This window comes from Pogona vitticeps, chromosome 1 (assembly GCF_051106095.1).
Source record: "Pogona vitticeps strain Pit_001003342236 chromosome 1, PviZW2.1, whole genome shotgun sequence".
Classification (NCBI taxonomy): Eukaryota; Metazoa; Chordata; class Lepidosauria; order Squamata; family Agamidae; genus Pogona; species Pogona vitticeps.
The window spans coordinates 2,316,112-2,343,930 of record NC_135783.1 but is presented as its reverse complement, the minus strand read 5'-3'; the positions used below and the strand labels follow the sequence as shown (position 1 = coordinate 2,343,930).

The 27,819-nt window shown below is 47.1% G+C and overlaps 1 protein-coding gene across 1 annotated transcript in view; it reads left to right on the top strand.

Moving 5' to 3' along the window:
- Window positions 1-8,834: 8,834 nt before the first annotated feature.
- The window catches only part of EPHX2 (epoxide hydrolase 2), a 73,323-nt gene continuing 54,338 nt past the window's right edge, over window positions 8,835-27,819 (top strand). Inside the window, exons 1-7 of the mRNA XM_072986092.2 lie at window positions 8,835-9,019; window positions 19,103-19,187; window positions 20,792-20,951; window positions 21,782-21,972; window positions 22,750-22,872; window positions 24,553-24,627; window positions 26,782-26,877. Of these exons, the coding sequence (XP_072842193.2) occupies window positions 8,904-9,019; window positions 19,103-19,187; window positions 20,792-20,951; window positions 21,782-21,972; window positions 22,750-22,872; window positions 24,553-24,627; window positions 26,782-26,877 (846 nt within the window). The 5' untranslated portion in view covers window positions 8,835-8,903. The remainder of the gene's footprint in view (window positions 9,020-19,102; window positions 19,188-20,791; window positions 20,952-21,781; window positions 21,973-22,749; window positions 22,873-24,552; window positions 24,628-26,781; window positions 26,878-27,819) is intronic.

Genomic DNA, 27,819 nt, shown 5'->3' with positions numbered 1-27,819 from the left:
TTTATCCAGCTGCCGGTCCCTCGGGATGAAGTAGACCCTTGCCCATCTCCTCGTCCCTCTTACGGGGAGAGCAGGGGTGGGAGGAGAGAAGACGCCAGGCTGAGGAAGGTAACACCAGGGGGTTGACGGCTGTGCCGAAGAGACGCTGGGCTGATGGGGCTCGGGATTAGTCGGAAACCCTCTTATCCAGACTACCACACTGGCTGTCGAATTCAAAGCATATTTAGATGGGACATAAACTAATCTCACCGAATTCAGATTCATGCAATTGGAAGTAAACGTGGCTCAGTTTCTCCTGTGCGCCCTTGCTGGTTTTCGTGGCCACGTTTTAAACCTGGCTGACTTTCCCGCTGTCGCCCATGGGACGTTATTGCTTTTTTCTTGTGACGTACCCAAAACACAACTGCCTCAATTCCATCCTTCTTTCCCCCACTTCTAGAGAGCTCAGCTACCTCCTGTGGCTGAAAAGGAGCAAAAGGGTCCCCTTCTACCTTCAGGCTACTGGTAGTTGAGCAGGGCGGTTCACCTTTTGGAGGTTGCTCATCGGTGAGTTGGAGGCAATTTGACAGCACGTGACCACAACATTTACTGCTACTGCCAGTTGAAGAAACCACACAAGAGGGTTACCTAAAGGGAAGACGTCTGGACTTTCTGAAAGGCAGGGACATGGAAAGACAATAAGACACCAGTCTTTCCTCTTTTCTTTCTGCAGCCTTTTAGACCTTTATATAAGGACATCCAAGTATCCCGAACACTTAAAAACAAAACAAAACCCAAACATATCTAATAATCTGAATGCACTCATCAGTGTTTTAAGTTCTGTGACTTCCCTTGATCCATCCACCATTTATGGTCTGTCCCCGTTCCCTCTGATTTTCTAGTATGATGTGAAAGTTAAATCTTTCTGACTCTGAAGATGCCGGCCAGAGAGACGGGCGAAACGTTAGGAAGGAAAACCTAAAGAATACGGCCAGACAGCCTGAAAAACCTACAACAACCATTACATCTTTCTCCTTTCTCCTCACCGTGTGGGTCCCTAGTCAAAATGCTCGACCCTTTTTTCCTCCCCCAAAAAAGCTCTAAACAGGAAAAAACCCTTTACATCAGGGGTAAAAAAAATTTTTTTTCTGGCCCTTTTGAGGTCTCATTTGAAGTTGGCAGGATCGGATGGGGCTTGTCAGCACATCTGGAAGCAGCAGTTCGGAGACGCCTGTACCAGACTATAGACTCTTTCAAAACAAGCCAAGAGACACTGGACAGGATGGCCGCCAGCGCCAGGAGAAAAGGCCGGCCGTCTGAATTTCTGGCTCTGAAAGGGGGACTTTTAAAGCTGGAAACAGGCACCACCAAAGAATTGGCCAGGGCATGCTTTGAGCAGAGCCAGCTTGTTACCCACACAGAATCATGTTTCTACAAAATTCCCCTGGACTGATGAAATTCTTTCCTTCCCGATTGTCTTTAAGAGTGACAGGCTTACTTCAGACCTTTTGGATGTAATGGTTGTTGTGGGTTTTCCGGGCTGTTGGGCCATGTTCTTAAGATTTTTCTTCCTAACGTTTCACCAGTCTCTGTGGCCGGCATCTTCAGAGGACAGGAGTCAGAACTCTGTCTGTGTTCTGGTGCAGTTTTGTGGGATAGTTGAGTGTTGTGGGAGCAGCTTTTTGTCCTTTTCAGCAGATTGGGTGATTATGGTGATCAGTGTTTTTTTTTTTTTGTGGCTGTATTGTTGTGATAAGAGGGAGAGATGATCTGTCAGTGTGATTGATGGGGGTCGTTAGCTCGTCTTTTGTGTGCAGTCCTTGTGGCTGGGTAGAATTTGTTGACCTTTCGCAGGCTGTATTTTTCAGTGCTGGGAGCCAGGTTCTGAACAACCTTCAGAACATGGCCAAAGAGCCTGAAAAACCCAGAACAACCATACAATACCTCCCCAGATCTACTGATTTATACTATGAGGATTTTTTTTTTTTTTTTTTTTGCGTACGGTCAACCAACATTTTTGCTGATGGAGTGAAAACATTACAAAGTGGGCTGCTTATATACCACCCCCATCACACTTAACACACTTTCTCGGCAGTTTGCAAGTTAATTAGGCAGGCTACACCCTGACCTATGCGAGGAACAAAGAGAAGCCAGTCGTTCTATGGCAATTGTTCTTGTCATTTAGTCGTGTCCGACTCTTTGTGACCACATGGACCAGAGCACGCCAGACCCTCCTGTCTTCCACTGCCTCCCAGAGTTGGGTCAGATTCATGTTGGTTGCTTCGCAGACACTGTCCAGCCATCTCATCCTCGGTCGTCCCCTTCTCCTCTTGCCATCACACCTTCCTAACATCAAGGTTTTTTCCAAGGACTCTTCTCTTCTCATGAGATGGCCAAAGGATGGGAGCCTCAGCTTCAGGATCTGTCCTTCCAGTGAGCTCTCAGGGTTGATTTCCTTTAGTATTGATAGGTTTGTTCTCTTTGCAGTCCAGGGGACTCTCAAGAGCCTCCTCCAGCACCACAATTCAAAAGCATCAATTATTCGGCGGTCTGCTTTCTTTATGGTCCAGCTCTCACTTCCATACATCACGACTGGAAAAACCATAGCTTTGACTATGCGGACTTTTGTCGGCAAGGTGATGTCTCTGCTTTTTAAGATGCTGCCGAAGTTTGTCATTGCTTTCCTCCCAAGAAGCAGGCGTCTTTTAATTTCGTGGCTGCTGTCACCATCTGCAGTGAATTTTTTTTATTTTATACTATACTATACATTTATTCTATGTATTTACTTTTGTATAATCGGGTCTATGACCGCATAATAAAATTTATTTACTTAAACTCTTATGTCCCCCAAAATGTAACTACAGAGCATAAGCCATTGATTCCCATACACACAGACACACAAACACACACTTCTCCTCCTGGTGCACTGACACACACCGACCAGTGTCAGCCTCCCTGCACCCTCCCCACCCACCACGTGTCATACCAGGAGAGCCGTCAGATTGGGAACTGCCACGCTTCCCACAATAGGACTCGAGGCGAGCCTGAGACTGACCGTTCTCAGACCACGTCCTCGAGACAAACAGCAGCACAGAATTTATTGGAAATTTATTTATTTATTTATTTATTAATTGGGGAGGAGAGTGTATAACCCTAACCATGCCGCTCAGATCAAGGGAGACATGTAACAGGTCGCTTGCTGCCTGAAGCAGCTGCCTCGCCCTACCCAGAGGCTCAGGCATGCTGGGCCGTGCCCACCCCATTGCACAAGCCGCCTGAGGCAGCAACCTCTGCAGTGTTGCAGAAACCTTCTGCAACCTGAGTGATGTTCTGATGTTCCATGAAGAAGGTTCGCTGAGGCCAGAGAGGATGATGGCCCCCAGAGGACGATGGGCAATGTGGCCATAGTAGCTACGGATTGGGGCAACCGTAGTCCAGCTAAGACCCTTGTCCAATTTTATTGCAATCTGGATCCATCTCCCAGGCCAGGCGGGGGCTAAGCTTAGGGTTCATATATACAGTATTGGTATATATTCTTGCAGAGTGCGGGCGGCATACAAGTTGAATGGATAAATAAATAAATGAATATTTGTCCATATGCTTTGTTTCTATCTGGGGTGAGACTGAAAGATCCTCTCATCCAAATGGAGAACGTAAATCTTTCAGATCTTCAGAACGTAATACATTCGCCATAGGAATACATTGAAAAGGTCTCGATCCTGCACCAACAATTAAAAAAAAACCTGAGAATAAAATGTGCAGCTCGTAGTATCTTGCCTCATCCCTGTGCTATTCATCAAAATCATCATCATCATCTTGGAACTTCAGAGCTGGAAGGGTCCCTGTGGATCATCCAGTCCAGCCCCTCTCAGGGAGGCCCCTTGGGGGAATTGAACTCCCAACCTCTAGCCCTGCAGGGAGAGAGCTGTACCCCTGATCTATCCAGCCAGCTCATAATCTTTGAACAGCAGAGCTGGAAGGGACCCCCAAGGATCATCCAGTCCAGCCCCTCTCAGATAAGCCCCGTGGGGGAATCGAACTCCCAACTCCGCAGCCAGGTGCCTAAATCACCAAGCTATTCAGCACGGGATAGTAGTTATGAAGAAATGATCTGGTTAGTTTTTGTTTGTTTTTGCTTAAACAGCCCAGGGATTTGTAAGCTTTTTACTGCTGGGAAACGCCGGTCACCCCGAACGGCTTCCGGCCCGTCCTTGTTTGAGCAGCTGCTGCTCCCCAACCCCAGAAAAAGGCTCAAAGCTCAGCAATTCACAGGGTGAAAAAGCACTGCTTCGGGTGCTGTGCAGAGCCATAGAAAGACACGAGATCAGATCATGGAAATATTATTACTTTTTTTGGAGGATTCATCCTGGCTGCAACTCTTACCCCTTTTCGTGGTCTATGGGTTGCAGAGAAGACATACATCCACATGCCCAGCCAGGTGGCATTCAGATTGAATCAAAACCCACAGACTCACCATGTTCAAGAGATCTCTTCCAGAAGTCCGCTGCAGCCGTCTGTGAAAACTCCGGTGGTGTCGTTTCCCCCAAAAGGGCTTGGTCAAAATCAGGTGGATGGCAGCTCTGGAAATCCTCCGTCCCGGGGTGGGTGGGAAAGGAAACTCCTACGGCCCTTCTCTCTGGAGGGTCACCCAGTCAACTGAAGAAGACCCTTTTCTCCACCGGTCCAGCCGCGCATGCATTCGAGACAGAAGGACGGATGTGTTTATCCCTCAGCCAGCGCTGAGGAGCCCGGCTGCCTTGGCCGTGGCACGGTGACGCGGGCGTGTGTTTTCAATTTACTTAAGTGCCGTGGAATGCTAACCACTGACCAAGACTGAGAGCTGATTTACAAGAAAAACAGAACACATCCCCCCCCCTTCCCCAGGAACTAAGAGGGAACATATTGTGCTTGCCACCATTACTAAAAATTACTAAATACTAGAACTGATCTGGACTAGACTGCCAGTGGGCAAACTGGGGGTCTCCAGAAAGGGCTGGGTTGCAGTTCCCATCATCCTTCAACCTTGGCTGCTGGGTGTTGCAGCCTGACAAACATCTGGAAGGGCTTAACTTGCTGGCTCCTGCAATAAATAAACACCTGTCCAGCTTCCCTTCCACAAGGAAATATTCTAGTCCAGGAAAGATTAGTCAGAGAGGAAAGGGGGAAAAACCCACATAAAACTGGGCATCATCCTTCTTGTGAAGGAAATTGTCTCACCCCAGGGTGGAATGTTTGAGTATCTCCCTCTTTTAATACAGGAACAAGGGACATCCACTGGAGTCAAAGAGAAGTGGGCACAGGATAAAGGAGGGATTTCTTCACACAGCACATGGGTGGACTGTGGAACTCACTGCCACAAGATATAGGGAGGGCTGTTAAATTGGAGAGGCATAAAAAGGAATGTAACAAAGCCCACCAGCAGCTACCGAGCAAGGCAAACCTGCATCACCTTCCATACTACAGGCACCCTAATCTATTCCGCGGTGATGTTTTTAACTGAATACTGAGCCGATTTGAATTATTTTCATGGTGGGCTTGGTTTTACTGGATTTTAATTGTTTTACAGTAAAATTTTGCTTTAACTGTTCTCCTTCTTGTCCAGATATTGTGTTGTGTTTAGTCGTTTAGTCGTGTCCGACTCTTCGTGACCCCATGGACCAGAGCACGCCAGGCCCTCCTGTCTTCTACTGCCTCCCGGAGTTGTGTCAGGTTCATGTTGGTTGCTTCGCAGACACTGTCCAGCCATCTCATCCTCGGTCGTCCCCTTCTCCTCTTGCCATCACACTTTCCCAACATCAGGGTCTTTTCCAGGGAGTCTTTTCTTCTCATTAGATGGCCAAAGTACTGGAGCCTCAGCTTCAGGATCTGTCCTTCCAGTGAGCACTCAGGGTTGATTTCCTTTAGAACTGATAGGTTTGTTCTCCTTGCAGTCCAGGGGATTCTCAAGAGCCTCCTCCAGCACCACAATTCAAAGGCATCAATTCTTCAGCGGTCTGCTTTCTTTATGGTCCAGCTCTCACTTCCATACATCACGACAGGAAAAACCATAGCTTTGACTATTCGGACTTTTGTTGGCAAGGTGATGTCTCTGCTTTTCAAGATGCTGTCCAGATTTGTCATCGCTTTCCTCCCAAGAAGAAGGCGCCTTTTAATTTCAGGGCTGCTGTCTCCATCTGCAGTGATCATGGAGCCCAGGAAGATAAAATTTGACACTGCCTCCATATCTTCCCCTTCTATTTCCCAGGAGGTGATGGGACCAGTGGCCATGATCTTAGTTTTTTTGATGTTGAGTTTCAGACCGTATTTTGCACTCTCCTCTTTCACTCTCATTACAAGGTTCTTTAATTCCTCCTCACTTTCTGCCATCAGAGTGGTATCATCTGCATATCGGAGGTTGTTGATATTTCTTCCGGCAATCTTAATTCCGGCTTGGGTTTCTTCCAGTCCAGCCTTCCGCATGATGCATTCTGCATATAAGTTAAATAAGCTGGGGGACAATATACAGCCTTGCCGTACTCCTTTCCCAATTTTGAACCACTCAGTTGTTCCATGACCAGTTCTAACTGTTGCTTCCTGTCCCACATATAGGTTTCTCAGGAGACAGATGAAGTGGTCAGGCACTCCCATTTCTTTAAGAACTTGCCATAGTTTGCTGTGGTCCACACAGTCAAAGGCTTTCGCATAGTCAATGAAGCAGAAGTAGATATTTTTCTGGAACTCTCTGGCTTTCTCCATAATCCAGCGCAAGTTAGCAATTTGGTCTCGAGTTCCTCTGCCTCTTCGGAATCCAGCTTGTACTTCTGGGAGTTCTCGGTCCACATACTGCTGAAGCCTACCTTGGAGGATTTTGAGCATAACCTTGCTAGCGTGTGAAATGAGTGCAATTGTACGGTAGTTGGAGCATTCTTTGGCACTGCCTTTCTTTGGGATTGGGATGTATACTGATCTTTTCCAATCCTCTGGCCACTGTTGAGTTTTCCAAACTTGCTGGCATATTGAATGTAGCACCTTAACAGCATCATCTTTCAAGATTTTAAATAGTTCAACTGGAATGCCATCACCTCCACTGGCCTTGTTGTTAGACAGGCTTTCTAAGGCCCACTTGACTTCGCTCTCTAGGATGTCTGGCTCAAGGTCAGCAACTACATTGTCTGGGTTGTCCGGGATATCCACATCTTTCTGATATAATTCCTCTGTGTATTCTTGCCACCTCTTCTTGACGTCTTCTGCTTCTGTTAGGTCCCTCCCATTTTTGTCTTTTATCATGTTCATCTTTGCGCAAAATGTTCCTCTAATATGTCCAATTTTCCTGAACAGATCTCTGGTCTTTCCTTTTCTGTTATCTTCCTCTATTTTCTGTTATCTTCCTCTATTTCTTTGCATTGTCCAGATATTAAAAACCCCATTAAGCATTACTTTGTAGTGGAGACGTGGGAGACAAATGACCTTGGAATCATCGTAGATCACAAGCTGAATATGAGCCAAGAGTGTGATGTGACTGCAAAAAAGGCCAATGCGATTTTAGGCTGCTTTGACAGAAGTATAGTTTCCAAATGCCGCAAGGTGCTGGTCCCCCTGTATTCAGCACTGGTGAGGCCTCATCTTGAGTCCTGTGTTTCAGTTCTGGACACCAAACCTCAAGAAGGATGCTGACCAAGTTAAAGGAAGCCAGATTTTTGTTGAATATCAGGAAAAAAAACTTCCTAACTCTTAGAGCAGTACGACGACAGAACCCGTGACCTGAAGGGGAGGGGGCGAGTGCTCCAATGCTGGAGTCCTTCAAGAGAACATTATGACCACCACCTGGTGACTTCCACAGGTAACACCATTGGTTTGGGAATAGAAGTGAGAAATGCAAAACCTGTCTGATAAGCTCTTGTATTGCACAGCTCCAGTGCCGTTGGGGATACAGTACTGTATATAATCCCTGGAGGCAGAAGGTAGAACTGCCAGTTTAAGGCTGCCATTCTGTGCCTTCTTTCCTGGAAGCAAGCCCCCCCCCCCGAAAACAGCAAGATTTTGGGGAAATTATTTTATTGGACTACAGAACCCAGAATCCCCCAGTCGGCATGACATTAGCTTCAGCAGGTGGGGCTTTGGTGGGAACCAGCAGGAAGGCTTCTGTCCCCATTAAGGAGCAGGTAAGGGCAGAACGTTGAACAAAACTTTGAAAAGTTCCTATTCGGTGCCTGCTTTGTGAGTTGTAGGATTCTGGGCACGGTGGCCCCACGTTCTAAGCAGAACCAGTAACAGAGGCTTACAGTCTTTGGGCCTTGGGATTCTCCCAGGAAGCTCAAAAAAAAGGGGCATCCCATGCTTTAGGCTAGAGGTGTCCAGATTTCAGTTTTTCGGACTACCAGGATCCTCCAGATAATTAAAAAACAAACAAGAATCCTGCACAGATTTATTGTGGGGATATCCAAAGAGGACAACAATCACGGAGGGAGGACAAGAACGCTGGGTAAACCTGACAGCAGTAGGAAAAGAGGAGAACTGGACGTGAGAGGGGCCGAACCAGTAAAGGAAACCATGGGTTTGGGCTTGAAAGACAAGTTCGTGACGTAAAACTCGAAAGCGACTTTTTAGAACCGGGCTCCCCATCCCATCCCTTCGAAAAAGAAACATAGGAGAGAGAGAGAGAGAGAGAGAGAAAGCTATTCGCTCTTGTTGGGTCCTGGAGTCCCCAAGCTGGATTCCGGACGGGACGGCATAGGGAGCACCACCCGGAAGGCGCTAGGACCGCGAGGATCCGCGGACGCCGGGAGGCCGCTCGCCGCTCCAGGAGGCGTGCCTTGGGGGGGCGCGGCTGTGTGGGGGGCGTGGCCAGACCAAGAGGAGGCGTGGCTCCCTAAGAGAGGGGGCGTGGCCATCCTGAGGGAAAAGTTTCGGCCTCTTCTCGGAGCGGCGGCCGGCCAGGAAAGGCGATGGCGGCGGCGGCGGCGAAGCGTCGGCTGGTGCTCTTCGACCTGGGCGGCGTCCTGCTGGGCTCCGGCCTGCCGACCATCCTCCGGCGCTCCGAGCTTTCGCTGGGCCTGCCTGGGTGGGTAGAGGCCGGGAGGAAAGAAGGGAGGCCGGGCGGGCGGGCGGGAGCGCCGCAAAATCGTCCCACCGCCCGCCCGCCCGCCTCTCTTTCGCCCGCTGGTCGCGCGTGTACCACAAAGACAATTCCTAACCCTCATTCCCCCCCTTCCAGTTGGCGCGTGTCGCGCCCGCCCGCGCGGCCTTGCGCCCCCTTTCCCTGCCCTCCCCGGTGGACTCACGTGGGGGCACCAGTTCCCCCCCCGGGGAAAAGTTACTTTTTCTTTTATAAAAAAAGGAAAAAATTTGGGACTACAGGCCCTGGAATCTCTTCCCCCCAGAAGGGGATTTGTTGATGGGGAACAGGGCAGGTTCTGGCTTTCAAGCCCTGTCCCTGAAGGTTCAGCCTCGCTGGCTTTTTCTGGGTCTGCTTTTAGTTGCACTCTGTACATGCTTAGAGGCTCCCCAGGCGGCTTGCTCCTGTTTCTCCTCCTGGTAAGAGGAAGGACATTGGAAATATACCTTGCAGCAAGATCCTTCACAAGCCAGGCGGTGGATGATGATTTTGGGGGGTTTCGCAGGCAATTATACAGTGCAAATGATTATTATTATTTTTTTGCCCTGCGGTTTCTTGTTGGCATTTTCAGGGTATTTATGTGGTGTAATGAGGCCAGGAGGGTGTTGGCATACATAGATGTGCAGGAAAAACGAGAGTCCTCTGATTAAATCCAGCCTGATCCTATTCAAGAGTTGGGGAAGTTACTTTTTTAGACTGTAGCTCCCATCCTCCTCCAGCAAAAATGGCCACACTAGAGCATGATGGGAGTCATAGTCTTTTTTTTTATTAGGAGCTATCCAAAAGGAACTTTCCATGCCCTGGCTCTGTTGGTTATGTAGTCCGTTATGGTAATAATCTCTGTCAGTGCTGTCAGGGCCATGATCCGCTGTAAAGTACAATATTTATTTGTTCCTTTGACTCACAGACTGCCCATCTGGACAGAGGTTACTCTGGGCGGTTTGCAACAAAATGAAACAACAGTCACCAGATTTAATAAGAGAACGTTAAATCAGCATCAAACTCCAAAAATAATGTAAAAGCAAACAAAACAAATTACAGCATTATAACATAACATGAAATATTATAAATAATAGTCATAATGTGCTATCAAGTCGATTCTAATAAACGGAATCCTCCTTTTTAGGGTTTTGCAGGTAGAGCATGCACAGGTGCAGTTTACCATTTCCTTCTGGGGTGCCCTGGGATTGTGCAGCTGGCCCAAGGCTACCCAGGCTGGCTCTTCTCCCAGGAGGCCCAATGGGGGAATCCAACACCCAACCTCTGGCTCTGCAGCCAGAGACCTAACCTGCTGAGCTATCCAGCATTTCAAGAGAATAATAGTCTCTGTTCTCAGTACATGGAGCCTTCCATTGTAGGTACTTGTTATGTCGGTCTCCATAACTAGCACTCTTCCTGGAGAGTAAAAAAATAAAAATAAAAATGCAAGCTGCTGGGATCAGCCTGTATCAACAACAGAGAAGTAGGTCTTTTGTAAAGTTAATGGCTCTTAGCTGACCACTCAAGACCAGGGCACCTGCAAGTCATTTGTATTCCTCTTTAAATATCTCTCTTACCTTGAAAGCCCTATTAGCATTGCTTTGAGTCGGCTCCTGACTTGATGGCACAGAACAAGGACAAATATGAGTGGGGGATATGGCTGGCCAGGAAGACAAATAAGTATTTTCTAGACCAGATCAAGCCCAAACTCTCGTTGGAAGTTATCCATCTGAGACTATTGTACTTTGAATGGGCGAAAGGCTGGGCGAAAGGCAGAAGTGCTAGGAAGACTGGCAAGCAGGATGAGGAAGAGACCAGACATGATGTGAATTGATTCAGTGAAGGAGTCTACAGCCTTTAGTTTGGAAGACATGAACACTTTGCCACCCAGAGTAGCGGGCGGGGTAGAAAGTCTAATAAATGAATAAATAAATGAATAAACTAAATGATAGGGCCTTTTGGAGGTCATTAATTTTTAGGGCTTCCATTGTTGAAGGTGGCACGTAACAACCTACATCACCTTTAATTCTATTTGTGCAGAGTGTCATCTCCCCCCTCCCTTTGTTTGTTCTTTAGTCGTTAAGTCGTGTCCGACTCTTCGTGACCCCATGGACCAGAGCACGCCAGGCCCTCCTGTCTTCCACTGCCTCCCGGAGTTGGGTCAAATCCATGTTGGTCACTTCGATGACCCTGTCCATCCATCTCGTCCTCTGTCATCCACTTCTCCTCTTGCCGTCACACTTTCCTAACATCAGGGTGTTTTCCAGGGAGTCTTGTCTTCTCATGAGATGGCCAGAGGATTGGATCCTCAGCTTCAGGATCTGTCCTTCCAGTGAGCATTCAGGGCTGATTTCCTTCAGAATTGATAGGTTTGTTCTCCTTGCAGTCCACGGGACTCTCAAGAGCCTCCTCCAGCACCACAATTCAAAGGCATCAATTCTTCGGCGGTCAGCCTTCTTTATGGTCCAGCTCTCACTTCCATACATCACTATTGGAAAAACCATAGCTCTGACTATGTGGACCTTTGTTGGCAAGGTGATGTCTCTGCTTTTTAAAATGCTGTCGAGGTTTGTCATCGTTTTCCTCCCAAGAAGCAGGGGTCTTTTAATTTCGGGGCTGCTGTCTCCATCTGCAGTGATCATGGAGCCCAAGAAAGTAAAATCTGTCACTGCCTCCATATCTTCCCCTTCTATTTCCCAGGAGGTGATGGGACCAGTGGCCATGATCTGAGGTTTTTTTGATGTTGAGCTTCAGACCATTTTTTGCACTCTCCTCTTTCACCCTCATTAAGAGGCTCTTTAATTCCTCCTCACTCAAGGTTGATTTCCTTTAAGACGGAAATCATTCTGAAGGATTGATTTTCCTCCCTTCAGATTAAATCTGAGTCTCTAAAACCACAAGAGTGCTGGAATTTGCAGGGCACATTTGAAGGTTTTGAAAATGTCTGTCTTTCGCTGTGATTCTAATCAGTTATGCAGATACAGGACACCTTTCCTTACAATCCAGAGATCATTAAGAGAACCCAGTCATCACCAGCATTTTGGAGGTAAAAGGTTTGGACAAGGGACCGATCACAGAATGTTTCTTAGCCTTTGTCCTCCAGTGTTAAAAATACCCAAAACCTTGCACAGAGTGTGTAATTTTGGAACCTCTTGTGCCCTGATCAAAGGGCTTAAGGTTAATGGAAGAACAACCTTTACATGTCCGGGGTTTCTCAACTCACTTAAAATTTCTGTGCTCAAACGAGGTTAACCTATTGACACCCAGAGTAGGTCATTTCTGCCTACTAGCCCTAGCATCGTGGGCTATTCTACATTTTAAGACATTATTTGTCTCAATCCTGAAACAAATGGAAAATATCACATGGCACAAGGCAGCCAGGGTTTATGTCTGTAAAAAATAAAAGAGAAAAGAGAAAACAACTAGACAAAACGGGCCGTTGGGAAAGGAAGGGGAATGTAGGTGGCTTGTGGGTGAACTTGTGTGTTGTTTACAATGTGGTAAATCTGGTAGGTCTAGTTCTGTTGCTGAACATGAACTCTGGCACAGAACAAGAGTCGGCTGGATTGAACCATCCCAACCTGGTGCGGTGCTTGAGAAATCTCTTGCGTTTAAGCCAAAGTGGTCTCTTGAAGTAAAGGTGGACTCACGAAGCCTGCCTGTGTTGTGAGCGTAGTAAATCTTATCAAAATGTGCTTTGGCTATTAAGAGAGATGGTTGGGGGGAAAATATTGTTTGAGTGCTGTGTACAGTGGACCCTTGACTTACAGACGGCTCGACTTACAGACTTTTCGAGTTACAGACTTCTCTGGCTGCAAAATTTAGGTTCGACTTGCAGCCAGAGAATCAACCTACAGACCAGAAAAAAAAAACAAAATGGAACAAAAATGGAACAAAAACGGGTGGTTACAGGATTAATCGGTTTTCAATGCGTTGTAGATCAATGGAGACTCGACCTACAGACTTTTCGACCTGCAGCCACCGTTCCAATACGGATTAATTCCATAAGTAGAGGGTCCACTGTAGTCTGAATAGAGCAGTGGTTCCCAACCTTGGGTCCCCAGGTGATCTTGGACTACAATTCAGAGAAGCTTTCGCTGCCAACTGGATAGGCCAGGATTTCTGGGAGTTGCGGTCCAAGAACATCTGGGGACCCCAAGGTTGTGAACCCCTAGAATAGGGTGTTGGACCAAGAGTCCAAAGCTGTTGCAGCAAAATGAAGAAAAAGCCTTGCGGTCTCTTAAAAACCGGCAAGTTTTATAAATAGTGGATTGCAGTCCGTGAACGTTTATGCCAAATAAAACGTTTCCAGTCTTTAAAGGAGGGCAAGACTCTTTGTTGAGTTCCCTCATTTGCCTTCTGCAGCCGGCCCCAGAAGGAGCCGATTAACTTCTCTTATCGCTAGCTGTGAACTTCAAAGACCCCCATATGAAAGCTCCTTTTAATAGGTGTTTGAATTGGAAAAATAACGAGCTGGGGGAATGTTCCCAGGAACGGAGGCGAAGACGGGAAATGTCCTTGGCCTGGGTTGATCTCGCTCCTTTTCTACGGCAAAATAATTGTGCCCCAAACCCTTTGCATGGGGCCTGTCGTGGAAAAACTGTTTTCTCTTACCGGTGGGCTCACAGCCAGACTGGTGACATCTCTTTTAGGGAGATATTTTGTTTTAAAGTTGGCCTTTGTTTAAAGAAGGGAGATCCCCCCCCCCTCTGTCCTGGAAGGAATATCACCAGTTTGAGCAAATGTATTGAGGGTGCCTCAAGGTGAACCCTGGCAGATCTGTATAGGAAAGATAGGCCAGTAAAACGGCACCTGGTAGATCTTCTTCATTTGTCTCAGAGGTAATCCAGAGTGGAAGGATGAACCAGCGAGGTGCTCCCGTTGCCCAGTGGATAAAAGCATCGCGGAAATAGTTCTTTGTATATTTAGGACATTTATATTCCACCCTTTTTTATCCTAAGAGCTCACAGCAGAGTATAGTAATGAAAAAAAATAAAATACTGTACCATGTTTTTCCGAAAATAAGACAGGGTCTTTTATTAATTTTTGCTCCAAAATGCATTAGGGCTTACCTTCAGGGGATGCTTTATTTTTTTTTCCATGTACAACCATCTACATTTATTCAGTCATGTCCTCTTCTTGTTGCTGCACAAGGGTGGAGGGCGGGGCTTCACTGAACTGGGGCTTATTTTTTGGGTAGGGCTTCTATGACGAGCATCCTGGAAAATCATGCCAGGGCTTGTTTTCAGGTTAGGTCTTATTTTCCGGGAAACAGGGTACCCTAAAGTAATTAAAACAGCTGCTGGATAGCTCAGTGGTTTAGATCTCTGGCTTTGAAGCCATAGATTGAGCGTTTAGTTGCCCATGGTGCATCTCGGACAGGGGTCGACTTGATGATCCGTAGGTTTCCTTCCAGCTCTGCAGTTTTATGATTATTATTATTATAATTATTGTTTTAAAAACACAATCTCGGTCCCATGGCATGGCCGTAACACTGACTGGAATGGATGCAGGCAACGTTCATCTCCAGGAACGTCTGCAGTTGTTCTGCTACCACCCTCTCAGTCACCTTGCCCCTAAAAGGAACGTGGGCAACCTATCGTTATTCAGGTCACCCAATTACATCTTTTTGAGGTCGGCCGCCCCATCGTCTGCTCTAAACGAGAAGGTAAATAGCCATGCAGGAAAGGGGAGTTAACCATACGCATAGCCCAAATGGCTATCCCTTCTCTGCCAGATTTCAGCAGCCCACTCGGCATGGGGCAAGGGAGGGGCTGGTGGCCCTTGCCCCATGCCAGTGCCCCTTGGCATCCTCAGAAGGAACCGGCTAAATCTGATCTTCCCAACCTGGGCCAGGCAAGGTGTAATCTGCTGAGCTATCAAAGGAGTCAAGATCCCTCCAGGTGGGGATTTAAAGTGAGCTGCAAAGTGATCTCAAAGTGAAGGGAGCCGACATGGAGAGCTTTAAAAGGGGGTTTAGACCAGTGGGTGGCAGTTAGGGCCATCACGGTTCCTTCCTCCCTGCTTGGAGGCGTAGGCTGCTTGTAACAAGGTATATTCAACCGGGGCAGGGGGAATGAACAATAGACTGCCTTGTATTCAGACACAGAACTCGGGTCCTGCTTCTCAACCCGTTCCATCCCCTCTTGGGGTCACTTCCACGGAGCTCTTCCTTTGGCTCACCCGGCGCTTGGAAGCCTCCTCCTCCGAGACACGCAGGACTGGGGCTTTGCCACCACAGGCAGGGCTGCTCTCTAGGGTGACCACGCAGCCCTTGACAATTCTGACCCCTGCCTTCTTTTCGAGACGGGGAATGGTTTGGCGTACACCCTCTCTTCCATACGCCTGGCCCGGAAGCTGTCATTGGGGGACCAACCTTCTTCTCAACACTTTGAAGGGTTCCTCTTCTTTCCTGTTCTCCCCAAAAGGATGGCGTCCGAGCCAGCTTGGCCTGGGGTCGTATGCCCACCTCTGCTTTTGGTACCCGCAGCTCCATCAGCTCCCCTGTCCATGGGTCGTCCCTCTCAATCCCTTCCTATTCTTCACTCATGGCCAGTGCCTTGACCTCTGTTGTTTCAGTGGGTCCTCCTCCTCCTTCCCCTCTTGCTCCCTTTTATCTTCCTCTTCCTCCCTTCTAGGGGCTCTTCCTGACTTTTCTCCATCCTTCCTTGTCTAGTGTCTCTCCTCCCTCTTCTGGTTCTGACATTTCTCCCCCCACCCCACTTGCCCACGGGTGAGCTGGCCACGGGCAGAGGTCTTGAGAGGCGCCACGGCGGCCCGCCAGGAGATCCTCGTGGCTGTTCTCACACAAGCTCGGCCCTTTTGAGTCTGTCAAAGGTGGAGTGGAGTCAGTAGAATTGGAAAAAGCCCAGGAGAGAGACAAGCAGATCAGAAGCATCTCTCCTTTCGGAGAAGCAGAAGAGGTGGGGAAGAAGGGCTCTCCTGCTCAGTATATCCATAAATACCACTGTCACAGCAGTGTGAAAGAGCCAGCCATCCCATAATTTGTGGTGGTCCTAGACCTGCATTTTCCGATATTGGCTACGGATGAGGTTGTTGCTGTTTGTTTACATGGGGTATCTGTTAAAGGTTGATCCTTTTGAAAAAATCAGTCTGTTCATGTATAAGCCAAAGAGTTGCTTTGTCTTTCTTATTAGCTCAAAAGGGGAAAAAAAATCTAGCACTAATATTTTTTGTGACTGCAGCATTGCGTTGGACCACCTCTCTGTAGAGCCATGAGCTGCGGGTTCAGTTCCCTTTTGCGTCCAGTAGGAGAAGAGCCAGCCTGTTTAGCCTTGAGCAAGCTGCAGTCCTAGAGGCACATCTGGAGACTCTGGGGAGCCACTTCTGAGTACTGTGTGCCTACCATGCCCTGGGAAGGGTCACTCTTAAGTTGAAATTCAGCAACATGCGATGGATTGTGTGAGGATTGAAGGAGGACACAGGGAACTGGGTTTTGTTAAATAATGCCTAAGTATTATTGCATTTTAAAAATGCCACAGTTTGGATGTTGTGTTTTTATAGACTGCTATGTGGTATAACATGTAAGAGCCACCTTTTAATTGCTTGGGGATGGGCTTTTTGAATCTGAGATTTATTTGGAAAACAAAGAGAAGCAGAGGTATTTATGAGTTTCGGGCTCCATCCGAAGTGATTTAGTGAAGCCCGAAGGGGTGATCAGACGGAATCCAGGCTATTCTCAAAAGTGCTGAATTGGTCCACTTTGGGTGTTTGAAGAGCTGGAAAAATTTGGGGAGCAAACCTTAGCGCCAATGAGTCTCACTCAGAAAATGAAAGGATTGCTTTAACAGAAACAAGACCCCAAAGCAGAAGCATATTGACAGGTCTTGGGCAATTGGAAAGCCCCAACGATGGAATTAAATTAATTAACTGCACTTTGGTTTCTCTTTCTGCTCCTTCATCCCTGCGCAGGTCATGCAGTGAATACCTTCCTTCTCTCCCCTTCCATCCATCTTTTTAAAAATCCATTATTATTTTTTTTCACTTAAGTCTCTGCTGGACTGCCATGAAATGCGGTGATGTTCTCATCTCATTCTTTTTACTAAGCATCTCGTGGAGCCCCCCCCCCAGTGCATGCTTCTGATAGGTTCCGTTTCCACTCATGAAGGACACTTAAGGCCGACCCATCTCTGATGGAGGTAGGACGGCTTCTTCCATTCAATTTGAGCTCTACTTACACAAATTAGACTCATTTTCACTGGCTTGTTTGTTTGGCAGCTCTGCTTTGTTTTCACTTATTTGCATAATTCATCTAATTTTGCCTGTCAGAGTGGGACCCTGGGATCCATGTAGAATTGTAATGAGGAAATATTGGCCTGCAAAAATCAGCGGCAATAAGGACGGGTTGCTGTAGCTCTGCAAACATCCCAAATTGAGTCTCTGGGATCTGCTCAAAAAGAATCCCCTGTAGATCACCCTAGGAGGCTGGGGTAGAAAATCTGGACAGCGTCATTCTCAAGCCTTTGCTAAGAGAATTGTGTGTTCTCTGGAACATCGAAGTCCAGCTAATAACACCCTGGGCACTCTTCGTCATCTGAAAGAAGGGATACTCAAGTTTTGGGACTCACTGTCTGATCAGACTTAAGTTGCACCAGTGACTCAATGTTGTCTTGCCCCCCCCCCCATGACTTGGGCTTTAATCAAAGAATGTGTGCAGATTGGACTTCGTCTTTTTTGCAGACTGCTACAAATTTAATGAACATGGCTGAATATTCAGTGATATTATGTTGTCGAGACCTCTTTTGTGAAGTGGAAGAGTCTACAGTGTCCCTTCCCTTTCGCTTTGCTTCTGTTCTGTAATAATACGGAGGACTGTGCACAAATCAAGAGTTATGGGCAGGAGCCATCCAAAACAAGTGTTTCTTGTTCTTTATAATCCCCCAAACGCGACTTGAGGACTCCTGTGTTGCTTCACTGCAAGGCCATGGACTGTCCTTTTGCTTCTAGAGAAGAAATACTTCTCCGTGTTCATTGCATGTACCACCTAAAAAGTTAGACGTAGGGACTGGAAAAGTATTTTTTTTTTCCTTTAGTGGGAGGGTTGAGATTTGCTGAGTATCTTCCGGTACTCCGGATCTGGAGAAAGAAGGCTGGGTGTTGTGGGGATGAATTGCAAAGTTCTTGGGAAAGCAACTGGAAAACTCCTGTGTGGGAATGGGAAGGATGTGCCCAATCACCTTTCCTCACACTAGCTGGTGAGGACAGGAATTCTGGTCCAGTATAATACTGCCTTAGAGATCTCTTTGGTTTGCATTAAACCCTTAAACCTTGACCGTGCCAGGAAGACAAGCGACTCAGAGCCAGTCCGCACTGGCATGGAGTTCTGGTTTAGGGTTCCTGGAGAGCACTGTTTGCCATGGGTTAGGGGTTTGGAGAATCTTCAGCGGGCTGTCTTGCCTGCACTATAGCTGCCTGTCTGAACCAAAAAATCCTGCGGTGGCAAGCTTTCCACCCCTACCCTCATCTTTCTTCCTTCTCTGTGAGCTGGGTGGTCTAACCTTTGTCTTTAAATGTTTGTGTGCAGGAGACATAAGTCTTTGGTTGTGGAAGAGATGCCGTGTTCTTGACTTGGGAAGCAAATGTTTTGAACAAAAGCAACATGCGTTTGTGCACCGTTGCCTTTCTGGTGCAATATGGTGCAACTGCCCCAGTGCTATGATGGTGACAACTTTTAAGGACCCGAAGCACTGAACAGGTTGCTTGCTTCTTTCTCTCTTGTCAACCCACCGGTGGTTCTGTGCTTTCCTGTGTAGATGCTTTGCTCCTCAGTGGGAAAGGACACCAGTGATATATATATTTGCAAACGACAGTGTCCATGAGTGATCCCCACATTGTCGGGGAATGGGGGATTCGGTGGGGCTTAAGGTGTCTTGTCATGTTGAAGTGGCTGCGGGATAGCTGTGAGATGTTCAGCAGTTTTCTCTGTAACGTGCGAGACAGGTTTTGCCTTTAGGACATGGTGTTTTCAACAGATTCATTTGGAACATAGCTGCCGTTTGTTTAATTTTGTGTTTGTGTTTCATCTTTTAGTGGTTTCTTCAAAAACGTCATTCTTCAAGGTGGCCCTGATGGATCTTTTGCGAAAGCAATGACCGGTCAGATCGGACTAACACAGGTAAGGGGGATGCCTCGTTTGGATACACACTGATGTGGTTTGGACACATAAAGATGCAGGTTGGATCAGAACTTGGAATTAATGAATCCCAATGAGTTGCTTGCAACTTCTCTGCTTTTTGGGCTGCAAGAGGGCCACCGTGATAACACCTGAAAAGCAGAATAAATCAGTAATAAAGAACAGGAACACAGAGGCTTCCTTGGTGCCATGAATTATATTTTTGAGTAACTTTGAAAGGGCATTTTTCATGGTATTTTCAGAGGAAGAGTTGAAGATTCATGCCATTTGCTTATCATTTCTGAAGTGTTCAAAAGGAACAGAAAGTAACCAGAAAGTTACAGGCAGCTGAAACAGGAAAGTTGAATCATACCTTCCAAATTACTTATCTGTTGTGGTATCTCTACAAGGAAAGTGAAAGGCGATCGTGATTCCTCTGCTCCCAAGCTGAGAATGAAACAAGTGGGGTGGGGTGGGGGGTGGACTCGATGGCCCTATAGGAACTTTTCTCCTCTATGGAAGTCTTGTGATCTGCCCAGAATTAATGTCCTTTCCACTTGAGAAGCAAAGGACACCGAGAGAGAGAGAGAGAGAGAGGAAGCAAGGGAGAGCGAGAGATCGCAACTCTAGAAGGAACTGTATTGGTTGTTAAGGAATTGTTTTCCTATATTCACTCCTGCAACCCTCTCTCCCTTATTTTTCTTACATTTTTTTAAAAAAATCAGAAAGCTGTCCTTTTGCCCTGTAGTGGGAGGTGTGGGGGCCAGGCATAGAGGGGTCCCCTCAAAACATGTCAGAATAAAAACAGGCACCTGAGTCTGGATTCTTTAAGTCAATTTTCCTTCCCAACAACCGTCTTACCATTGTTTTTGATGATCTGGGGCTTTATCTGTTAAGCCGCAGGATTTCAGCCTGTTCTGTGAAACGCAGAAAGGCTTAACACAAAAGGTACATTTCTGCTCTTCTTTCTGTCCCGTGCCAGTATTGGAAGCTCGTAGGGATCCCTGCGTTTGTGTTTCTCAGAGCAGAGACGATGCATCTACCCGCCTGCCTTAGTTCTTTTGCTCATGAAAGTTTCCTTCAAAGTTGGTTCCTCTGAAACAGTGTTTTCTTCTCCTGGATTCATGGCAGTCCTTGAATCCTTCTAAAAGTTCTGCATGCTGTTACCTGTTTCCATTCTAGTGGTCTATCTTGCATGTCTTGCTATAAAGATACTGGAGCGTGGAATGTTTCTTTGTAAAAAAATGCCCATTATGTTACTCATTGCAGATCCTGAAGAGCAAACTGGCTGTGGTCAATGTGCGATAGCCTGCCCCTAAGATCTCAATACGCATGGCCAAGCGTATCAGAAGAATTTAGATTTAGCCCTTGAGAGTGGCGGTTCTCAGTCTCGGTTCCCCAGGTGTTCTTCAACTACAACTCCCAGAAATCCTGGCCAGCTAGGAGTGAAGGTTTCTGGGCAATGTAGTCCAGGAATGTCTGGGGACCTGAGGTTGGGAGGCGCAGAGTATAAGGGCCTTTCCCTCCCACACGCGAAGAGCACTCCCTGCTTGTATTACGATGCTGAAAAGATGTGCGACAGGTTCACGTGGCGTCTTATGTCTCAGCTTCTCTCTGAGTTTGAAGAAGACTGCAAGAAAGCTGCTACTGCGTCAGGAGGCTCCCTCCCAGACACATTCTCGGTGGGTCCGATGTTCCAGGAAATGGTGGAGGTGGACCTCTTCAGTACACCCTTCCTGCAAGCAGCTCTGACGCTCAAGAACAAAGGTAAGAGGGTGAGTTCTGGCAAAACTAGGGCCTCCTTTATTGATGAGTTTAGAAGCGAGCCGAGAGTAGGGAACGTTTGAGCCCCTGGCTGCGTGTAAACAGGCACTCTAGGGGCAAAAAGGCACCCCCCCAGCCCCAAACTTATTATCAATTATATTTTTGAAGGAAAAACATTTATTGGCCTCCAGAAATATTCTTTGCCCCTCCATGGAGTGGGGAGGTTAATTTTGCCATGTTTTGGAGCCCCCCCCTCTCTAACTACGTTTTACCTCATATTTTTTGCTATTAAGGTATCTCAACAACCACTTGTTTTCAGATGGATTGTTATAGCTTACTGCTTTGAATCTGTTTTTGGTGTTGCTTCTGTTTGCGGTTTTTAAAATGTGATATTTGTTTAATCCTTTCAGTATTGTATACTCTTGTTAGCTTTACATTCTGTCTTTTAATGACATAAGCTGCTTTGGGTCCTTTTTAAGGAGAATCGTGGGGTAAAAATATTATGAATGACTGCATGCATGAATGAATGAATGCATGCATGCATGCATGCATGTACGACGTTGCTAGCTGTTGCATTACTTGTTACCCCAAAAGGAACTAGTTACAGATAGCGGATGCTTGTAATAGTTACTTCCAAGCTGTTCCATTGGTCATGCTGGTTGGGGGATTCTAGGAGATCTTGTCTAAGAAAGCAAGGTCTTCTCTAAAGGTGGAATTGCACCTGTTTCCAAACGGCTGAGGTCGTGGTCCTTCAGCCCCGTGATGGTGGTTGATGTGTAGAAGCGGAGGCCTGAGTCCCCCTTCTCTTACTGAGCCGCCTTGTCTCCTTCCAGGCTTCAAGATCGCCGTCTTGACCAACAACTGGATTGACGACACCCCCTCCAGATATCGCACGGGGCTTGCACTCTGTCTCCTGAGGCGATATTTTGACAGGGTGATCGAGTCCTGTCGAGTGGGCCTGCAAAAACCTGATCCCAGGATATATGAATATGCCCTGAAAGAGCTGAAGGCCAAGCCAGAAGAAGTGAGTGGGTGGGGTGGATGTCTGTTAACTGTTCAGGAGCGCTGCCGCTTCTCTTTCGGATCCATCACCCTGTCTCTTGGAACTGGGGTTGAGGGCGGAATGGGCTGCCTTCTGGGGCAAGAGGCTCTGCCCCATGTGCAAAGGGGCCTGCGGGCTGGGGCAGTGGTGGTTCTAGGAGTGTCCTTCCAAAAGGACCTTCCCTGGGCTGTGGGCGTAGTTCTTGCATGTCTCCCAAAGAGCAGTGTTTCTGAGTTCTGGCTGTATCTTGGTGACACTCTGCAAAGGCTGGGTTTGGGGTAGACTATGGGCGCACGTGAGGAATGGCAGTGGAGTTCCTAAAGGTTAGAGCGTGAACCTCTCTGAGTTTACAAGGGTAGGTTTCAGGGTCTTGACTCTTCCCCCTCCCCCCGGCCCTTCCATATGCATATCATCATCTTCGCCACCTTAGAATGGCAGAGCTGGAAGGGACCCTATAGATCACCATGTCCAACTCCTATGAAGGAGGTACGGGGTGGAATCAAACTCCCAACCTCTGTCTCCACAGCCAGAAACCTAAACCACCTTTGCTCAGTGAGAGCAAGAGGTACAGGTTGTCGAATTCTGTTTTCCTTGGTGCAGAAATACCTTTAAGTGTGGCATGCAGAATGCGCCGCTTGCAGCCCGTAAGGAAGCCCAGGTCTCCCTTCGTGCTTACAATTGCTGAACAGCTTGGCGTGTCGATTTGTTTGCTTTCTCCTTTGGGCTGATGCTGGCTTTTGATTGTCTTCCTGGCTCCAGGTGATTTTTCTGGATGACATTGGTGCAAACCTGAAGCCTGCTCGGGAGATGGGCATCGCCACCATCCTCGTGGAAGATGCTGATTCTGCTCTGAGGAAGCTGCAAGACCTGACGGGGGTCCAGGTAAGCCTGTCTGATTCCATACAGTATTGGTTCTAAAATGTATGTGAGCTTATTATGACTTTTTCTAAGTTGTCCTTCCAAGGCGCAATAATGCCAGAAGCGTGATATTTTCAATATGACACTTACTATACTTGTACCATGCTAACAACTTACAAGTTTTAAGTAAGCCAGCCGCACCTAGGAAGGGTAAATAAAGCCAATGAAAAAGCAGCTTGTTGGGTGAGTACTGTTCAAGGAGGAAGAGGAATATAATATCTCCGGGAAGGGAAGATTAGTGGCAAGAAAATTCTGAAGACGGGAGAGGCCGCTGCCTAAAGATTCTACAGAACTGCCGACCTCAGCACCGTTCGGCAAGTTAACCTTGGACACCTGCCTGCACGGCTGGCCGACTTGCGCCCAACAGGATCTTGTTACTCAGTGGAGGAGCAAAGTGCTTCTCTGTAGCATTTCCGTTGCTCCCAGCCGAACAAGGCGCTGCACGTCTTCCTCCCTCTCCATCGAAGGAAGTTCACGTGCCAGCTGATTCTTGGAAAGTGGATCTGCCTGATTCCCCTGAAAGAGGGATTTTGTTTTCTTCTCTCTAGAGAGGCCTCTGCTGAGTGAACCATTAACCGCCGATGTGCTACGAATCTTCTCTTCTGCACCGGCCCACCTTTGGACTTGAGAAAGAGCTGGCGTTTGTACTCTGTCCTTAATGGGGGTGGGGTGGGGAGCAAAGGAAAGGAAAAGAACGGACATTTTCCATCGGCCGTATGATTTCATAAGGAAGAAATTAAATCCCAGGGTCAGTTCTCCTTAATTGCACTGTTTTATCTGCCACTGAGAGATTGTTATGAAGAATGTGGTACAGAACATTCTTTTTTTTTTCAAAGAGCACATTTAAAAATGTAATGATTGCAGATATTTGACACAGTCCTCTTTTTCTGAATAAGCAATCCATGTGCCTGGGAGATTAACTTTGTCCTCTGCCTGATCCATGCCTTGCCTTGGTTCACAGGCGTTTTGCGGTATTGCTGACGCCCTTTTTGCAGTGATTCGGGGTTCTGAACAGCAGCCCTCTATTCTTCATGCTCACCAGTGCCTCTGGTGAAACACCGTGCGTTACTGAAATGCAAGAACTGTGCTTGGTTTCAGGTCTACAAAATCTCACATGCCAAATTCAGAACATGGAAGTTGTAAACGAGCGATCTAACGGGTCTCTGTTGCCCTGCCCGGTGCAATTTTGAGTGCTTGAATTATTTGCCTTTTCTTGAGAGCTGAGGTTTTGTGAATTTTTGTTTTGGTTCCATGCCAGTCCATGGATTGCATCTGTTCGTTCCTTGCTTAGATGCCCACATAGGAATGAGTGCACGCAAATAGGCTCGTACACACATCTGCCAGCTGCAGGGTTCCATAAGAGAGAAGCTGGAGTGAACGTTGGACTCCACTAAGGGGCTGACTAGGCAAGGTTTGGTGCCAAGTGAGTATTTGAAGGGAAAGGCACCGAGCAAGGAAAACCAAACAGAGAACCTTCCAGCCTGACAGAGTGACACAGAGCCAGTGGAGTGTGTGAGAACCCACACTGGCTGCATTTTGCTTTATCTGCTCAGCCCGCCTGAGGTGTTGGCTGCCACTCTTGGGTGCTTCTTGAGTGACACGAGAAATATGTCTTTCTCTTTTCCAAAATTATCTGCCCCACAGCTTCTGGACCAGGAAGAGAGCCTGCCGCCTGCCTGTGAACCGGAGAATGTGGCCCATGGCTACGTGACCATCAAGGTAATTGTAGGGAGACTATAGTTGAACCGAAACCCCCTTTTCATCGTTTTTGGTGGTGTCAATAGGGTGGGTTTGTAATGGCACGACACAGTCTGGACATTTGTATGTATTCATAGCCTTGAATTTCAGTTTGCTCCTTGGTTACCATGAGTCGAACAGGGCTGTTGAGGACAGGAAGATTTGGAGATTATTATTATTATTATTAATTTTATTTATATCCCGCCTATCTGGTCGGGTCAGGACCACTCTAGGGGGCTAAACATATATTTAAAAGCTTTTAAAGAATATACACATCATCCATATATCATACCAAAAGTTAACACAATACAAACTTTGTTTCAGTAAGGTTGACTCCTTCATAGAATTGCCATACGTTGGGTGCAGTTGGATGGCACACAACCACCACAATAGCATCATTTCCCATAATATGCTTTTTAGATGGCAGGCAGTGATGGCTGACGAATGCCTTTTGAATTTTAAACCCCGTCTCCTCCTTCATAGGCGATTGTGCTTTCTGTAGTCCAGGAACCTTGACTTTATCCAGCCATTCAGCACGCGTTTAGTACAGTGAATTTATTGATGTGCTGTTTTTCTCACAGAATGAACAGAAGGCTTCTTACTCAGAGCTCAGAGCAGCTACAGGAAACACAAACCTATTCAGGATCCATTGTGTAGAGACGATACCTTTCACTTCCAAACCAGGAATATGTTTGGAATAAAGGGAAATCATGAAAGGAGTGTGTTAAATTCACTATTACAGAAGCATGGGCAAACTCTTATATACATAAATTCAGAGTCAATCTAAAATTCGCAAACTAAGAAGACAACTCATTCTCACAGTGGCTTTTCACTGCCTGCACTCCAAGGGTTTTAGAAGTGTGTGTGATATTCATGGAGGGATGGATCATGGCCATCTCCGCTTCTGTGAGCCTCCATCGATTTGAACCCAGGTCTCCTGAGTTCTGACACCAGATCTCCTTATCCACAACACGGCGATGGCTCCTATTGCCTGGCTTAAGTACAGCTGGAAGAAGGTGGGAATTGTTTCTCAGCTGGCTCAAACCTGCTCTTTGTTAAGTCAGTTAAGGGCAGGAAAGAAATCATTTTCAGGATGAATTCAAGAAAGAAAGGAGCCAAAGCAGAAGCTCAGACTTCGATGGAGCTGAGACTGAAACGATCATCCTGACAGTCTCTGCCCAGATACATTTGTGGGTCTTGCCTTGATTCCAGCCCTTCTTGGTATCTGGAACATGCTCACTCAGAACAGGGGCTCGTGTCCGTAAATGCAAACTGGTTCAATACTTTGAATCTGGGTGGCTTGACGTTTGTTTGAGATAGGAGTCCTTCGGTGTTCTCCAAGTTGGCCAACAAGTGCAGTGTGACTTCTGCTTTGTTGGCACCTGGTAGCCCAGGCTTTGGTTCAAAGCAAATGCGACCGACTATGGCCATGGGCCAGCAACGTCACCCCTGCTGTGTGTGCAGCCAGTTCCGTGTCAATGTAGAAAAATGTTGACCGAGGCTTATTTCCACCAAAAACATTGAGAATAGACATGGTGGAAAGGAAATAGCGCTCCTTTTCCAGTAACCTTCCAGAGAAAAACCATTCTCCATTTTCTAGTTCTTGGACCTACCTTCCAAGGGTGGTTTTGTTGCTGTGCCCCATTGACTGATCTCCTGAAGGTCCCGTTATGACCGGCTCTCTTCTGGTCTTCCAAACTCATGGCCGTGACTTCCTTCAGGGAGCAAATCCATCTGCTCTTCATTCTTTCCGGGCCTGGGGGAAAGTTGTCCTCGTCACACCTCTTCAGTCACCAACATGGAGCAAGTGGCTGCATGTTAACATTCGTGCGCTTGCTCCAGTTCAAGGCAGTTGGGAGTTTCGTGCTGGGAAGTGCCTTCTAAAATCTTTCCAGAATAGGTTGTGCACGAAATGGGAGAGGGGAGGGGAGCACCTCTTTGAACTGATTTTTGATTGCCGTTTAGATTCCTTTCAATTCCCTCGCTGTCTACATGAAGACAAGAGTTTGGTGATTTTCAATACCTGATGGGCATGCGTACTGAAATCGGTCAGGAGACATAGAAATGTAATGATTTTCCTTTATTTGTGATTCTGACTCACAAGCCTTCTGTACCTGCGTCTTTTCCCCTTCTCAGCCTCACACCCGGTTGCACTTTGTGGAGATGGGCAGTGGCCCCGTGGTTTGCCTCTGCCATGGCTTCCCAGAGATTTGGCTTTCTTGGAGGTACCAGGTACAGCAAATTCCGTTTGTTCATTCGTTTGTTCATTTTGTTCGTTTGTTTAATGGATCGATGGATGGATTGAGATACTGCCCATCTGGAAGCCAAGGGCGTTCTGGGTGGTTTGTTTACAACAGCTAAACAGAAGAACCATAGAATAACAAAATATGACAACATCAATAAATTTTAAAATGCAGGACAAAATACCATAAAATACGGTGGAAGACATAGTGGAATACAGTACAATACATTACATTTAATAGCATAAAAACAAGGTGGTGTGTTAAATGTGACATTACCGGAAGCACTGTTGCATGAGGATGTTATTCTGGGAAGGCCTGTCTAAATAGCCAGTTTTTAAAGAGCTTTTTAAAAATGTCTAGTGAGGAGGCCAGATGAATTTCGGGTGGGAGGATATTCCACAATTGGGCAATCCGCTTTAGGTGAAGATAAGTGGATCGGACCACAGACACTACCTGTGATGCCATTGATAGCGCTGGGTCCAGAAGTACACCCATGCTATGAACTTCGGCCCTTATGGAAAGAGTGTCCCCCCAAAAAAGATAGGGAGGAACCCAGACCACAGACACTAAGGGCCCCCACGCACAGGATTTCCGTCTTGTCTGGGTTCAGCTTCAGTCTGTTGTCCTTCATCCATCCCAGCACCACTCAAGGGATGGGACAGCATCCACTGCAGAAGGATGGAAGGAGAGAGAGAGCTGAGTGTTGACCTGATGTCCTCCACCGGAGGCCTTGTGTAGCTATTAAATAGCATTGGCGAGATGATTGATCCCTGCAGGACCCCACAGTTGTCTCTTCACTCATTAACACACAAGGGCTAGAACAGGTTCCACCTGCTCAGAGTGGACAGTGCCCTCTGCTCCTCCAATTTATCTCTTATTATCCATTTTTTTATTATTGTGAGAGACTAAGGTTAAGCTCTTCCTGAAGCAT